At 40.5% G+C, this 15,918-nt stretch overlaps 1 protein-coding gene across 6 annotated transcripts in view; it reads right to left on the minus strand.

Annotated features, from left to right (window-relative positions):
• The window catches only part of Kcnip4 (potassium voltage-gated channel interacting protein 4), a 1,104,843-nt gene that overhangs the window by 214,438 nt on the left and 874,487 nt on the right, over positions 1–15,918 (minus strand). The window contains exon 1 of one of the 6 annotated variants that reach the window (XM_004847217.3): positions 6,390–7,347. The exons of 4 other annotated variants lie outside the window; for them this stretch is intronic. In XM_004847217.3, coding sequence (XP_004847274.1) covers positions 6,390–6,501 — 112 coding nt within the window. In that variant the 5' untranslated portion in view covers positions 6,502–7,347. Of the gene's footprint in view, positions 1–6,389; positions 7,348–15,918 lie in introns of those variants that run through there. One more of the 6 variants, XM_087187823.1, reaches the window with a different exon arrangement.

Raw genomic sequence — 15,918 nt, forward strand, 5'->3', positions numbered from 1 at the left:
CACAGTTTCTTGTTTACTAATTATAGCTTTAGCTTTTGTTTAGTCTTCACTACTATTAGATAAGTTAAGATAAACAATCTCAGAAAACCTCTGGCTTCCTCATAGCAGCCAGTCCAGATCAATGACTGCTTCTTTACACCCTAACACAAGCTCAAACCCTGTAAGTCCTTTCTAATACTCCTTTATTGAGATGCTCTACCTGTCCTCACACTGTGTATTCTACACCTCTCTCCCTCCCTGTGAGAAATGAACCCAAATTACTTGTCCATGTGTTTTGCTGATGATTTTGAACAGGAGGAGACTGAAAGAAATAAGCTCCTCCTCTTTCCCATGACCCGCACTTTAATGAAGATTGTAGCTCTCTACTTCCACATTGGGTGCTGAAATGAGTTCTTAGAATTAGCAAAGTGAAAAACAATAGTCTCCAAACAAATCAGTACCAAGCATTTTGCCAGATTCAAAGCAAACATTTGGCATATTAAATGGATTATTGAACATTTTAGTGCCAACCTGATTTTTAAAAATGATTTTAGGAAACTTTCCTTTTTAAAATACAGTTCAAGTTTGTATTCTTTTTTCTTCCAGTCTCTACCTGTCAAAGTCTTTGACCTCTCAATTCTTGAGACTTCCAAGGTCTCATACACGTGTGGCCTGCCCAGAAATCTTTCTCAATGGATGGGATTTCTCATTTCTTTGAACTTTCTAAGGGCTTCACTCCCTCTCATGCAGACACTTTTTTTCATCTGGGTGACATATTTATGAGCTGTTTGATGTCCAACCAATTTGAAACCTCCTTAAGGACAAGAAAGCATCCTGTTCCCTTCTACTCCCCTCTACACAGTAGGCATTTCATATGTATTTGTTATATTTCCACTATAAAGCTAAATTATTTTTTCCAGCTACAGAATCAAAGCAGCTGTTCTACCAGCCAAACCGAAGCTGATTTAAACTGGACCTCTGTAGCTTACATCTGGATGTTTCCACGAAAATCTTGCTCCACAGTGTGTGGTTCTAATGAAGAGCAACCCTAGATGCTTTGGGTGCATGAGTGTATTTACCTTGTAGAGGGATTTTCATGTGAGATCTCACTATCAGAAAAATAAATTATAAGAATCTTAATCAACTAATGAAAGGTTTTAGGCTACCATGGACACTTGAAAATCACACTGAGGGTCCTAGATTGCACTGTTACTATACAGAAACACATGACATTCAGGCCATTTTTGTTTGTTTGTTTTTGTCTTCTACATAACCAAGCCCTGTACTGAATATCAAGGATCATTACAATCAAAGAGAAGGAATAAAATTGTGTCAACTCTTCTCACATTTTTGTTTTTGTTCCAAGAATTCCATATGCTATACCACATCCTTGTGCTTGTATGTAATGTTACTTCACCCAATGTCTTATATATAGTACATACATAAGCACTTTTCTTGCATAATAATATGATAAACTTCTCTTCATCAGTTAAAAACTCATCTTAGAAGTTACCGCCACCAAAGTGTCATCTCTGATTACTTAGACTTAGCAACTTTACATTCTTCTTCCACTCATTTGTATACATATATTTACCATCATGAGTTACATTTTATTTAACTGTATTCCTTTTCTCCTTATACAACTGAGAATTCCTTGAGAGCAGTGACTTTCTTTCATCTTGGAATCCTGGGACCTAATATCGTGCATTATGTACACAATCAAGAAACACTTATTAAATGCAAACCATTTGTGAAAAACATACGGCAAAATATTGGTAATTATTGAAGCTGGCTGAGAGATATGTAGCAATTCATTATGATTACTATTTTCTCTACTTTGTTTTATGTATAAAATTTTGTAAAATAAAGGGTTCAAAGTATCAGGAGACCATGCAAAAATGTCAGATACATCTATCAGAATTTTAAAGTTTCTACCACAAATGGAGCTACTATATCTAGAACCACAGGCTGTATGTGCTCCACATTTTGTTCATTTCTCATAAGAAGGAAATTTGAAGCAAAATAATGTTGTCCTAAAATAAAATACAATTACGCTCTTTCAGAGAAGCCTTAGGGCACAGATATCACATTAAATGAGAATTTCTAGATAAGCTAGAAATTGGCAGCTCAAGCTGAGTGTTTTATTGAGGAGGGAATTCTATGGATTTTTGTTTTTCTCGTCACTCAACTAAAAATGCTACAAAAGCTTAGCTAGTACCTCTGCTTCCATCCTGTGTCCGCTGAACTTATTTTTACCTACTTGCTGATAGACCCCTCCCAACACACACTGATCATTTTTGCTTTGTTTCCTCATACTTGAAGACTTGAACTCAATGGCTTTGCCTGATTAGGCACCAGGACTATACCCCCAGTGCTGAAGTCCCAATGACCACAACAGCCCTCGCTCCCATTTTAAAACCTGAAATCCATGTGCTACAAGCCCCACTTGATTCATTGTCTTCATACAGCTAAGCTTCTACTGTTGGAGTTTAGGGAAACAGCTCAAAGTGTTTGCTCAGCTTGGACTTGTCTTCCCTCATTCTCCAGTTTGGGACATTTTTCTCCTCCTAATTCTAGGTCCTATACAACTGTTCTTCATTATGAAGATTTCCCAGAGCCTTTCGAAGAAGGTTCCACAGCACCTAAACCTCAATGGCCATTGCTTAGGTCTGTGCCCTGCAGTTGTTTCTTCCTGGTTTGTCGACAACTAGTCCCTTACTAGAGTGGAAGGTTACTGAGGGAATCTTCCTTTAACGCTCATAGTGCATTTTCCCACCATCTTAGTTACTACCCACCAGAGGAATCTGCACAGTTTAAAGGTCAATATGACTAAATTATGTGCTACACTAAGAAAAGATGAGATTAATCTTGTGTTTTTCCTCATTCCCCTTACTAGTCAGCAGATATGTGCAGATCTTCAAATTGTTATATTAAAATCTCATTACCCATTTAGATCCTCTTTACAAATTACTTTTTCTTCCCAAATCTTAGATTTCAATTGAAAGAGATTTTTTAAATAGGACTTTATCAAAACTAGAAACTAATTTAAGTGGGAGAATTTTTTCTCTTAACACATTTTTATCCATGATTGATTCTGTCAAGCATTACTGATGATAATACTAGGATGACACTGCCTATCTCAACACCAATATACACCCACCAAAAAAGACTCAGAAGCATTCTCTGTGTTATTTGCTGTATAGCGTCACACTGCCAGAAATACCCCACGATGGCTCCTTTGAAATATCCTTGCCTACTGAGGATACAAACTAAATGTAGCCTAAAAGATACACAAGGTTCTGCTCTAGGCGTAGTCGTCTTCTCTTCCTCGCCACAAAGAACAGCTAATTCGCTGGCTTCTTATGGGATATATTTGCTAGGTTGTTCACTCTCAGTGAAGTGTTTGGCCATCTACACAGATAACACTTTTCTACTTTTTAATTATTTTTAGCTGGAAAGGATGAAAGTGTAATTTTTGTGGCTTGCTTTGTAGCTACCTCTTTGTCTTGATCCCCCACTTTGCTAGTAATTAAAAAGCCTAAATTCTGTTTCTGCTTAGACAGTCATAGTCTGAGAAAACAGAGGCAGGAGGCCTAGGCCAGAATTCTCATATCCTTACTGGGTCTCATCCTTGGACTCTACTTGAACTTATTGTTCCCCATGGTTGGACATGAGTCACACGTGGCTACAGTTCAGGGTGGATCTTACAGGAAAAGAGACTCAGAACAACACTTATCTTTTTTAAAATCTGCTTCTGATCCATTATAATAAGAGCTTAGTGGTCTAGCTTAGAGTGCTTACACCCCATGCTTGGGTCCAATGCTTGGATTGAGGTTAAAGCCTTGAAGAAATTAAGTGGCCATTACAGGATCCCATTTTCTGTAAATATATTTCCCTTAGATATTTCACTAGGTTAGTGGCCAGTTCAGGACAAGATTTAAAAATTCAGGAAATTTTTCATTGGTTTTCCTCCCTCTCTCCCTCCCTCCCTTCCTTCCTTCCTTTTTGGAACATGGTCTCACTATGTAGTTCAGGCCAGCCTTGAACTCCTTATATAACCCAGGTTGGTCTTGAACTCATGGTGAACCTCTTGCCTCAGTCTCCAGAGAACTGGGATTATAGGCGTGCACCACCATGCCTGGATGTCTTCATTTACATACTTTCCCAATGTTAGGAAAGAGGAGTAAAAGCAAAGTGTACTGTGGTGAGAAAGGCCTTGCATAGGATTCAGTGCTCTTCAGTTTTGTCCTACCTCTGCTTCCAGTTAGTTCTGTTGTTTGGTAAGCCAATTAACTTCTCTGGATTCCTTTAGTTACCTATGTAAAATGAGAGTTGGACTAGACCAGCATTTCATAACAGGTACTTCAGAACACACAAGGACTGATTTACCCTACGTATGGTGGTAACCTGCATTCTTGAATTTTAGCATAATAGAGTCTTGTATAGCACATTAAATCAAATGTTTTCTCAGCTTACTGGATGTTCCACACAATATCCACCAATACCTAGGCATATCTATATCTATGAATGTATAGAAAAAAATAGATTGAGATATGAATTTGCATATGACTTGGATAGTCATCTCAAGGAAGACATTTCAGGCCAGCACAAAATTCTTTGACTCTAGCTAGGAAGAGTCAGCTTTATAGTCCTACCTCTTACGTTATTGGAATGCAAATTTGCAGTTTCAATCTGAAAAATCCTCTACTTTTAAGTGACTGAATGTAGAGCTTCTGGAATAAAAACGGAGTCATTTCCAGGGGTCTTAACTTGGTTCTTTTGACTTTCAGTTTTCCATAGTCAACACTGGCAGTAGAAGAATGGTGCACTCCCTCACAGTTTTATGAAAGCTGACTTCTGTGAATAACTCCGTGATGGTTCTCCTTCAAAACCCAGTTCTGAAACCAAGCCACTTAGTACATAGGACACTAAATTTGAGAGTGCTGACTCAACCAAGTTCAGAGAGCAAAAACCAATAATTCTCAACAAAATGGTACAGGATCAAATTATTTGATCATAGAAATTGAAGTTGTTCTGTTTGTACTTCATTAGGACATCAACATTCATGCACTGGCGCAGAGATCTCAAGAGAATGAAAGATTAGTATGTAACCTTCTGAGAAGTTTGATAATGTATTGTTTTTCTTCAAGGTTTAAATAAAATTACCATGTAAAGGACAAAAGCCACTTTCTGTGGTTTTATTTAAAACAATATTATTTTCAGTGTGCCTAAGCAGAACTTGTCATAGATTGTGAATACTCAGAGGACACAAAAACTACATGAGAACTTCCTATGTTTTTATATTGCTCTGAATAATTAGAACTTAACAAACCTACTTCATAGAAAAGAAGAAACACTGACCATTTTTAACATATGAATAGAAACAACCTGTGCACCAGATGTAGTTTGGGATGATGTCATCTTAACTACCAGCCCCTAGCTCCTGTAGTTAGAAAGATTACAAGAAGGGTGAGGAGGTTTCACTGCTTCCATCTCCACACGTTACACACAATATGAGACACAAATACTCATAACTCAGCCATGAAACATCATATTCTCATCTCGGAGTATGAGCAAGTATTTCAGGGACTCCATTCTTTCACTCAGGAAGAAAGGTGAGCTTGGATATAGAATTAGCATCCAATTATTCAAAGTATGCTACTTCAGTTAAAGCATTATTTCGTGAGTATGTATATGTTTAGCAAAGTTAATCAACTTTTTCCCTTAAAGTCTCAGATCTTTGTATAACATAACAAAATTGATTTTGGATAGCAGAAGTAACATTTATATTAGATGGACAAAATATGTATTGGTAGCAACAGTGCTGCCCTGTGTATATGGGTTCCCACCCAGGAGGCAGATGATCAAAACGCCTCATTTGGAGAACACTTTCACAAATTAAGTGGTAAAAACACATTTTGACGAGCACCAATTAAATCAATGATATACCAAAACTTACCCATTTTCTATCATAGTCAACAACCTAGCTCCACCCCCACCCCTTCTAACTAAGCACACATAGATATTTCCTTCTCAAATCCAGAGCCTTTTCCAGAGGCTAGAATCACTAATGACATGAAGGTGACCAACTTGACAACGAAAGCCCATCCTGTATTATCATAGTAGGGTCCTAACTTCCCACCTTAGACATTTATTTAACCCTCCAAAAGCAAGCCATAAACCCAACTATGTTTCATATACAGAGAAACTGGCACAAAATCCCTTCCTTCCCAGTGTCAGCGATTTGGATAAACAGAAATGAAATGTGGAATCTCTAGGAGGCTCTAGGTCAAGCACACATATTTAAAAACTTTTACTTTGCATATTAAGCCTTTTGGACTTCTGCAGCATCTGTGTCCAGTTCACAACTAGACCAGAACAACAGCACAGACTGGGAGCGACCACTTTACCTTCCGAAAAATCAATCAGTCCCAGCAAATGAAGCAGCTTCAGAGATGCACATATAATCACAACAATACCCACTGTTTGCAGTCCTTCCGACTCCCACTCAAGAGTCAACATCCTCTAAGCTGGAAGAGCATCCCAGCCTCCGGACCCCTTTTGGAGTGGAGGGAGTTAATTAGAGAATCCGAGCAACGTCTGCCTTGGAACAAAGACTTGCAAGGGGGGAAAGTGAGCAGATCCTCTAAGATGCACCGTGCAAAGCAGGCGGCCCCCCGGGGTGAGGACAGACCTGGGCTAAAGTCCAGCCTGTCATGATGATCCTGGCATTTGCCTGGAGGGCTGCCCCCCACCACCACAGCGCACGCCCCTGGACTCTGCGCTGTGGTTGCAGAGCACTTGGACTTCAGCGCTGGGAGGGAAACATCTGTTGGAGAGCTGGAGACTTCACAGTGTCCGCGGAGAGGGGACACTCCCAGGAAACTTGCCCGGAGAGCTGGGGCGCGCCACGCGCTGATGCCGGAGGCTGGGCAGAGCTGCTGCGCGCTAGTTTGCTGCCTGGCAAGCTTGTGAATGTCCCCTTTCTACCATCGCAGCTGCTCTCTCCTCCAGAAGCCTCCTCTGGGAGACAGCTGAGCCCGCTCTCTGGATGCTAGGAAAAAAAGCATTTCTAGTGGCTGGTGCTTACAGTCCTTTTCACACAGCAACCCTGAAAGCCCAGGGATAGCTTTTTCGGTGAGGGAGAAAAGTAGAGTAGGAAAATGATTCGGTGACTTTGCCAGAGGAGAGCATTCTAGCCACCCCCGACACTGCAGGGCCCTGGGGGTTCCTGCTGAGCCACCAGGGCTTTATATGGAGACTGATGGAGAAAAGACTGATATCTCATGTTTACAGACATGCAGAGAGGGCGGGGCAGAGCAGACTTTTAAGAACAATGTTCAGTGACTGCCCCCTGCAGGGTGGGTACCACTGCCCACACTTTAAAGCTAGCCTCACCGTCTCTGGAAGTTTCACAAACTTCCCTGATAGTAACCTCCTCTCCCCAGGCGCGCGCATATGCGCGCGCACACCCCCCCCCCGCCCCCGCAAGGTGCTTGTTAAAAACAATCTCTTGTGCTGAGTCTAATTCTAAGGATCCTAAAGTGTATGTTGCTATGCAAGACATCCCGGTGATTGTTACCAACAAGGAAGTGTGGGGACTGCGTTCCCCACCAAGGACTTCATCAGGTGTCTGATTCCAAACCTCTCTGAGCAGTGAGGCAGGTTTGTGGGGACAGACTGGGACACTGGGCTATGCCAGAACCACACTGGCTCAGTCACTATCATGGTCTACCCCTGCCAGCCTGAAGATGGAAAATAACAGAATGAACTGGGACCCTCCCATATGCAGCTGCAACTTGCTATGAGACTTGAGAGTTTACAATCCCACCTCAGTTCTCCACAGCATGCTCTGGCATTTCTTTGCTGTTCAATCTTCCACAAGACACTTAACTTCTCTGGAAACAGTACTTTCTGAGAAGTCCTTTACTTCATTTAAAAGAGAGTTGTTGGAATTAAATGTGGCCATAATAACAATAAACATTTACTGAGCATTTGATTTGCTATGTGCCTATCAGTATTACAGTGACTTAGCAATTACTTATCATTGCAAATTTATGTGGTAGCGATTAAGATCATTTTCACTTCATAGGTAAGGAAACTGAAGCATAAAGAAGTTAACTTGTTTGTCAAGCTTTGGGCAGAGTGCCTGAAAGGCTAAAGGCATTTATCTACCCAGTTACTCATTCACATTTATTAAGCTGTTACTCTGAGCTACAAATGATAGCTGAATTATACAATGATAACTAATGCCCAGCTCTAGCCTATGGGGGCTTACAGTTTAACTGGAGAGTCAGGCTTCAAGTGGAATGAGACCAGTAAGTGCAGCAGCTTGTGGCATATGCATCTCTGCAGGATGTCAGGTGGGCAAATGGAGGGAAAGTCAACTGCACTTGAGAATGGTGGGGTGGTGGGGCCAGGAAGGAGGTTTTAAAGAGCAGGTAACCATAGGTGATGGTGACTTGTATCGTTACTAGCAGTGGTGTGCCCTCGTCAAACTTGGGGTCTGCAGGCCTCAGTTAAATCCTACTCCTGTGCCTTACTTGCTGTGTGACCTTGGAGAAACTGCTCCATTTTTGAGTCTCAGTTTGCTCAGTGTAAAAGGGAAATGCTACAACTACCTTCTTAGCGTTGATGTGAGAATGAACTGAGACTGTGGAGAGCTGAGCCCAGTCCCTGATGTCCACTGCTCAGCACGGGGGACCTGGAGGCACATGGGAGCTGTGCTCACTAGGAAAGGGTCTGCAGCATCCCCTTGCGTGAAATGTCTTGCTTTTCCCTGGTGCTGTCATCTAGTGCTGGTCTTTTTTCCAAGAAGACTTGCTGATCACCACAGTCACAGGCTGTTTTCTCCTCTGGCACCAGGCAAACACTTGGGCCACCATCTAAGCCCTCGTAATGGTGCTTTTCATTTTGAATGTTAGATTTATGGGACATTTCCTTGTATCTGTCAATCCAACCACCATCTATACATCCAGACATTTTGTTTTCAGTTAATTTAGCAAGCCAGTAAAGGTGGTCTTACTTAGTAGGTGACAGGGAAAAATGTTTTAGGTAACTATGTTTTTGAAATTCCCACCATATTTAGCTGTAAGAAGTCAACAGTTTTTAATTCAAACATTGTTTATTTGGCTCCCAAATTCATGCTTTTCCCTTTATATCCTCAGAAGATTTCAGCAAACATTTGTTGATCAATTTCCTCCTTGATAGTTAGGTTAAGTTTTAAAATCAACACATCTTATTTTCCAAGAATGAAATCCCCACTATCCTTGATATTCATATAAAGACCCATAGATATGGTTTTGTTGACTTCAGGAAGGCTTTCCCCTTAGGATAATACCAATTCCAGTTTAGGATCAGCTACATGAGCTTCTTGGAAATCTGGCCTTTCTTAATCTACATTAGTGGCTTTTTTGACTTGGTTTTCTGAGCTCTTTTTTATTCACTCCAGCTGCAATATCTTCTGACTTTCAAGAATGCTATGGCTACTTTGACATCTATTTTATAACCAAAAGAATGCACTAACATTTCCTACCCATGGACCTTAAGCTACACACCATACTATGTACTGTAAATGTATAAATTAGCCATTAATCGATATTAGGTATTATCACTATTTCAAAGTAGAATAAAAACCAAGGGACATGGGGATTAAGCTATTTTCACAAAGTCACTTTCAATGAGGGAGCAAACTAGAATTTGTATGAGATTCACTTTAAAAACAATAATCACTAAACTCTTGGAGTAGTTATAAGTATCAATTATATTCTAAAATCTTGTCTTTTTGTAATTTCCTGAGATCTGTATTATTATATTGGCCTGGAGAAGAAAATTCAGGCCTCAAACAATTGAGCAATTTGCCTGAGGTCATCTAGATTGGACATGGAAGAACTGACTCTTGAATTACTCCACTCTCAGGCCTCTCTGCATCATGGTGAAGGATTGTTTTAAACTGAGGCTCTGGTAAGAGAGTGTGAAAAGAAATTATTGACAGAAACTCTTAGCAGAATAAAAACTTACTCCAGGCTGGGGATTTAGCTCAGTGGTTCCACCGCCTGGCTTGCAAGCGTAGGGTCCTGAGTTCGATCCCCGGTACCAAAAAAAGAAAAAAACTTACTCCAAGGAGGCATGTCCAAGTCAACTGCCCAGTCAGAGAAAGAGGATCAGACAGTACACTTGCAATTTTCTTGCACTGGCCCATTGTGATCCTATAAATAATCTCAAATGAGCTGATTCACTGAAACTTGAAACTGATTATTTCTTCCCTTTTTGTAGTAGCTTTAGTCTGAAATTTTACCAGCTGATCGTCCCTGGTGTTATAGTTTATATCTGGATGTTTATCCAAAGCCTCCTCCTGTCATAGGTAGGGCTTTGGGGATGAGATTGGATTACGGGGACTCATAGCTGCCTTGCTGTTGGGAGGTGTGTCTAGTTGGAGGAGGGGATCTCTGTGAGCAGGGCCTGGAAGTGTCTGTCTCCCTTTCTGTGTCTCTCTTTGGCTGCCCCTGCCTCCTTGATACAATGTCGTGAGTAGTAGCACACTTCTGTCATGCCCTCTGCCATCCTGTCTTTGAGCCAGCAGAATATGGACTGAAACCTCTACAAAATGTGAGCCAAAGTAAACCTTTCTTCCTTAAATTGTGGGTGTCAGGTATTTTTTCCCAGTGATAGGGGAAGTAACTAAGACACCTGGTTAATACATGTTCCTTAGACTGTTAATACTATGTTAATACCGAAACAACTGGAGTAAGGTGGAGAAAAATGTTAAGTCAGATATAATTTACTGCCTGCCCATTGTCTCTTCAAACATATACACAGAATTGTAAAGCACATTGGAACTAGTTAAATCAAATTTAAATTTCATATTCTAGGAAAGGGATAAAAACACCACTCCAAAATATAATGGCATGGAGATTATTTTAAGGTGAAGAGAACTGAGAAACAACAGACGTGGAAATAGCTCTGTACTTTCCCTTCTCTCTAAGGGTGTTGCCTATCACCCTAGGGTACTTCTGCTAGATTCAGAATCCAGGAAGCGCAGCTCTGCTAGCAGTCTTGATGTCACCAGATGAGACCATGCAATGGTGGACACCAACAACTGACACACCCAGCGGCCATCACTGGCCAAAGGTAGCTTGGGCCAGACATGGTATGTCCACTCTACCATGGGCTGAAGGCAACAGTATCCTCTGAAGTGGTGGGATGGGCAAGAGGGACCACGCTGTCTGGCTGCACTCATGTTGGAGAAGTGAAGATTGGAGGTTTGATAGCCAGGAAGGACACTGCTAGATATCCAGGGAGGACAGTGAAGCAATCTGTCCCAGTCCCTTGAGGGGCAAGGCAGGGGCAAAAGGAAGAAAAGGGGAGGGGCAGATAGCTGCTGGCCAAGCCACACACTCCTCTAGCCAGTGCAGGGAAAAGTGTGAGTCAGGTGTTTTGCATCTGTCTCAAAACCAAGGCATAGACGTAGAAGTTTCTCTTTGTAAAGCTGTTTTCCTCCTGCTCTCCTGGATCAGGAGGAAGACGACCATCCTCCCTCTGTAGAAAGTCAGCACTGAACTGTGTCTGAGTAACAAACCTTACTGAGTAACCCTTAGATTGCATTGATTTTCTCTCTATATTTTCCATTCATAATTTACCATCCCTAGCAGCACAATCTCTTTTCCTTTGCCTCGTAACTTCTCTCCAACTTATCAACAGTTGTTAAAATAGTACATACATAAGTCCCAAATTGTAATCCTTTGAATCAACTTACTGAACTCTCCCACATACAAAATCCGCCAGAAAAAAAAAATGTATACACACTGCAGGAAAAGGAAAATAGTACAGTGATTCCTCAGCAGATGGTATTACCCTCATATGGGGGACCCTAGAGAATGTTGTATATCATAGAAAACCCATACACTGCAGGCCCTTAGAGAAGAAATGGAACATGCATGTGTACCAATCTCAAGGACCAAGGTTATCAAAGCAGCAGTTTGCCGTACTAATAAATGTCTAGAAGCTCATGGCCACCACTTTGAGCACCTCTTGTAATTGTAGAGGCCAAAGGTAACATGATTCATCTCATGATGTCTCAATAAATTTAGCATTAAAATATTTATACAAGTTTTTATTTTCCTAAAGTATGTACACTTTTTTGGGCAGATTCTGTATATGTTCATGACATATGTAGATCCCTTGCAAGTCAACAAAGATGGCTTTAAATATTTTAGCTCTTCAAAATCACTGACTGGTTTAGTATAGTTAATAGAATGCTATATTGAAAAGTTAAAATGAAATAAAGTTCTAAAAGAAAAACGTGTTCTTCCAGTCAATAGGAGCTAAGAGAAACAAGCTGTCAATATGGTTGACATCATCTGGAAAGTTCCACTGAAGTGAGAAACCTAATCTAAGTCCTTAGGAATGGTCGGAGGAGTAGTGAATTTCCCAGGAAGAGAATAAGCATAGATACAAGCAACATTCAGGACAGTGGAAGAGGCCTTTTCCCCGCTGGTGTGGGAGTGAATCCAGCTACATCCTCAGCTCTTTTTAATTTTCACCTCAAGATAAGGTCTTGCTAAGTAGCTAAATTGCCTAGGCTGGACTCAAACTTCCAATACTTCTACATCAGCCTCCCAGACCTTGCTGGAATTCCAGGCTTGCCTCATAGTTCCTGTGTGACCCTTGATGTCTTGTTTAATTTTAAGATTTTCTCACAAAACAATAGAAGCTCTTCATTTACTTGCCTTCTATTCTACCCCATTGACCCATCTGTCCTAAAGTATATCAAGTCCTTCTGTACTGGAGATTCTCGATTGCTTTGCAGATATCCCTACATGTCCTACAGATGAATTGTCTCATCGGATGGGACTCAAATGCCCTCACTTAGCTGCAAGGCTCAGTCTGAAAGGTTAGTAAATGTGTCTGAATAGATGTCTTTAAAATATGCATGTGGATATCCATTAAAGAATTAAGCATCACAGCCTTTTGCTTTGAGCATCCTGTTGACTCTATACGGTTCCTTACATTTTTAAATAGAGAACTGAAAAGAAATACATTCCATTCTGAGAAACTTCCAGCAATATTGCACTAATACATCATGTAAATAGTTCTCAAATATCTCGTGATCAAAGCATGTGCAGTATATAATGTTCCTATAAATAAATTAGCAGATTACTTGAAAAACTCACTAGAAGGTATTTTTCCTTATGACTTAGGACATTTTGTCCTGCTTTTTATTTTATTTTTTTTTCTTTTTCCTTACTTGGATTTGCTGGCTGAACTGAAAGGGTTCTCAAGTTCATTCTATTTCAGCCCCTGTTCTCTCTATGAGAAGCGTTTATCACATGCCACTTTACTGGGATGAATTCAGTGTACACAGCCACCAGGAAAATAATAAAAATTATTTTTTTCTTTATTATATTATAATTGATATTACAAAAATATTGGGCTCCTTCCATCTGATACAGTGTGCTATGTGCATTACATAAAATAACTTAGTGAACTGTTGTACCATCCCAGTGGATGCTTAAAAGTATTAACCCCATTATGTAGATGCAGATGCTGAGATGTTAATGCTGAAGTAACTTGCTCAATATGCCACACTAGACATCAAAGAGCAGGATCTGACCTCAGCACTGTTCTTGTCCTCCATGAGAGGTATCTGCCGACATCACCATCTTTGCTTTTATTTTTATTTTTTTATTATTGACTCATTACACAAAGAGAAACAATATTTAAAATGCAAATGATCTTCAAAAATGAAGGATGTGCACTTAACTTCATTTAGAAGTGTAAGTGTTTAGTATTAAGTTCCTTCCTGGGAATAGCATTACGGGAAATGATGTAAAATGAACTGAGATAAGGGAAAGGTTTCTGGATAGAGGGGGAAGGAAGGAAAAAAGTTGAAGGAAGAAAAAGTGAAAGAAGGAGGGAGAAATGAGAGAGGAGAAGAAACAGGTAATCTTCTCCTCAAAGTACTATGAGAGATTCATGGACATAAAGATGCATAGGGTCTATTTTCTGCTTATGGGACTCTCACAGATCATACACATATGACCTAAAAGAGGAATAAAGATGACTACAGGGAAGTCTATAGATAAGGATGCTCTCTCCTTGAATTAGTCCCACTGCCCCACCCTACCAGTGTCTCAGGTCCATACACAGGAACACAGAATCTTTGCGCCTTGATCTTCTCAGCCACAGCTTTCCATAGCCCTGAAACAGGAACAAGTGCTTTTAAAAAGCACCATGAATGCCATCTCCAGGGGTCATGCATTAGCCAGGGTTGGATCTCAGTCCTGCCTTCTATTCTCTTCCAAAGCCTTGTCTCTCATTTCCATTCATTTGGGCCAGGGCTCTGCTCTCAACATCTTGATTCGATTCTTAGGTACAGGTCTCCCGCAGACTTATTCTGGTGCTCTTAGAGCGGTATCCTCATTTCCTGCACCCCAGCAGGTCTTTGGGAAACAGAAGCCAGCAGACTTAGACTTAAATGCTTTCAGATCTCCAGAGACACTGAATGATCTTCCTAATCATACTGCATTTTATAAAGAGTCTTGAAACAATGTGAAAAGAACATTCTGTACAATTCTCAAGATTCAGAAAGAAGGGATAGGAAAAATATGAGAAAAGGAAAAATTGGAAACAAAGTCTTTGTAAATAGGGAGCAGTGGAGGGGTTGAAGGGAGGGCAGGGGAATGGGTAAAAAATAAGAACCAAGATACATCATGTAAAGGTACAAATTCCCAATGATGAATGTAACTCTATTGTATATGTAAAATGTACCAATAAACTTTATGAGAAAAATTATTCTTTCAAAATGCTTCCAAATCTGTTTATTGATGTTCTCCTTCTGTCTATGTCTCTCTCTGTTTCTCTTTCTTTATGGTCAGCATGTATACACACACACACACACACACACACACACACATACACACACACACACACAAAACCTCCCTTCTCCACAAAGTCAGAATGGCGAGGAGAGAACTTTCCTATATTCCATTCTCACACGCCTATTCATTCTTTTTTTTTTTTTTTTTGGTACCAGGGATCAAACTCAGGACCTTGCACACTTGCAAGGCAGGTGGTGGAACCACTGAGCTAGATCCTCGGCCCTGCCTCTACTCATTCTTGATGCTGATGAACAAAGCACAGAGCAGTTGTTCAGGGAATTCTCAATACGATGCAGGTTTGTGGGTCATGGTAGGAACTCATTTTCCAATTGTGAGTTTTCTAAGGTCACTGGCCCAGTCCTGGCAGCCAGGAAGCAAAACCAGGTCTTTGGTCTATTTGGTAGAACTTTCTATGATAATGGGGAGCTAAGATGTCTACATACTAGGATAAAAACTCAAAGGGAATATGCACTATATAGGGCAGAAATTTCTCTAGAAATTCAGATCAGAAAGGTTCCCAAGAGAGTGAAGACCTTCACACTGGCTGTAATAATGTAACCATGCCTATCTTACTGCTCATGAATGTGAATGGTTTCTAGTTCCCCTAAAAGAGAAAATGCAATGAATAGCTTTGAAGGTCCATTATAAAGTAGCAGTCAGGGAAACTGGGGGCATCATCTGAAAGAATCCTAGGCAAAAGGGAGTAAGCTTTATTTTAAAGATCAATAAAGTGAAGAAAGTATTTTTCTGTTTCAGCTTCAAGTATAGAGACCTGGACAACTGAAGAAGGGCTTGACATATTTCCCAGAACTCATAGTCATTCAGGGTTGTAGCCAGTCTGCCTGAGATGGCTTGTATTATATCATTGCAGCCACGTTACTGTAATGCTGGAGTCAATTTGTCTTAGTTTCTGTGCTGCTTTAACAAATTACCACAAACTTAGAGGCTTAAAATAACAAAAATTCATTATTGGAAGTTTGGAAGGTTGGAAGTTTCAGATGGGTCTACATGGCCTGGTGTTAAGGTATTGGCAGGGCTGTGTTCCTTTTGCAGGTTCAAA

The sequence above is a fragment of the Heterocephalus glaber genome, unplaced genomic scaffold (genome assembly GCF_053883595.1).
Source record: "Heterocephalus glaber isolate CG9 unplaced genomic scaffold, H.glaber_assembly_v1.0 deba00001509, whole genome shotgun sequence".
Lineage (NCBI taxonomy): Eukaryota > Metazoa > Chordata > Mammalia > Rodentia > Bathyergidae > Heterocephalus > Heterocephalus glaber.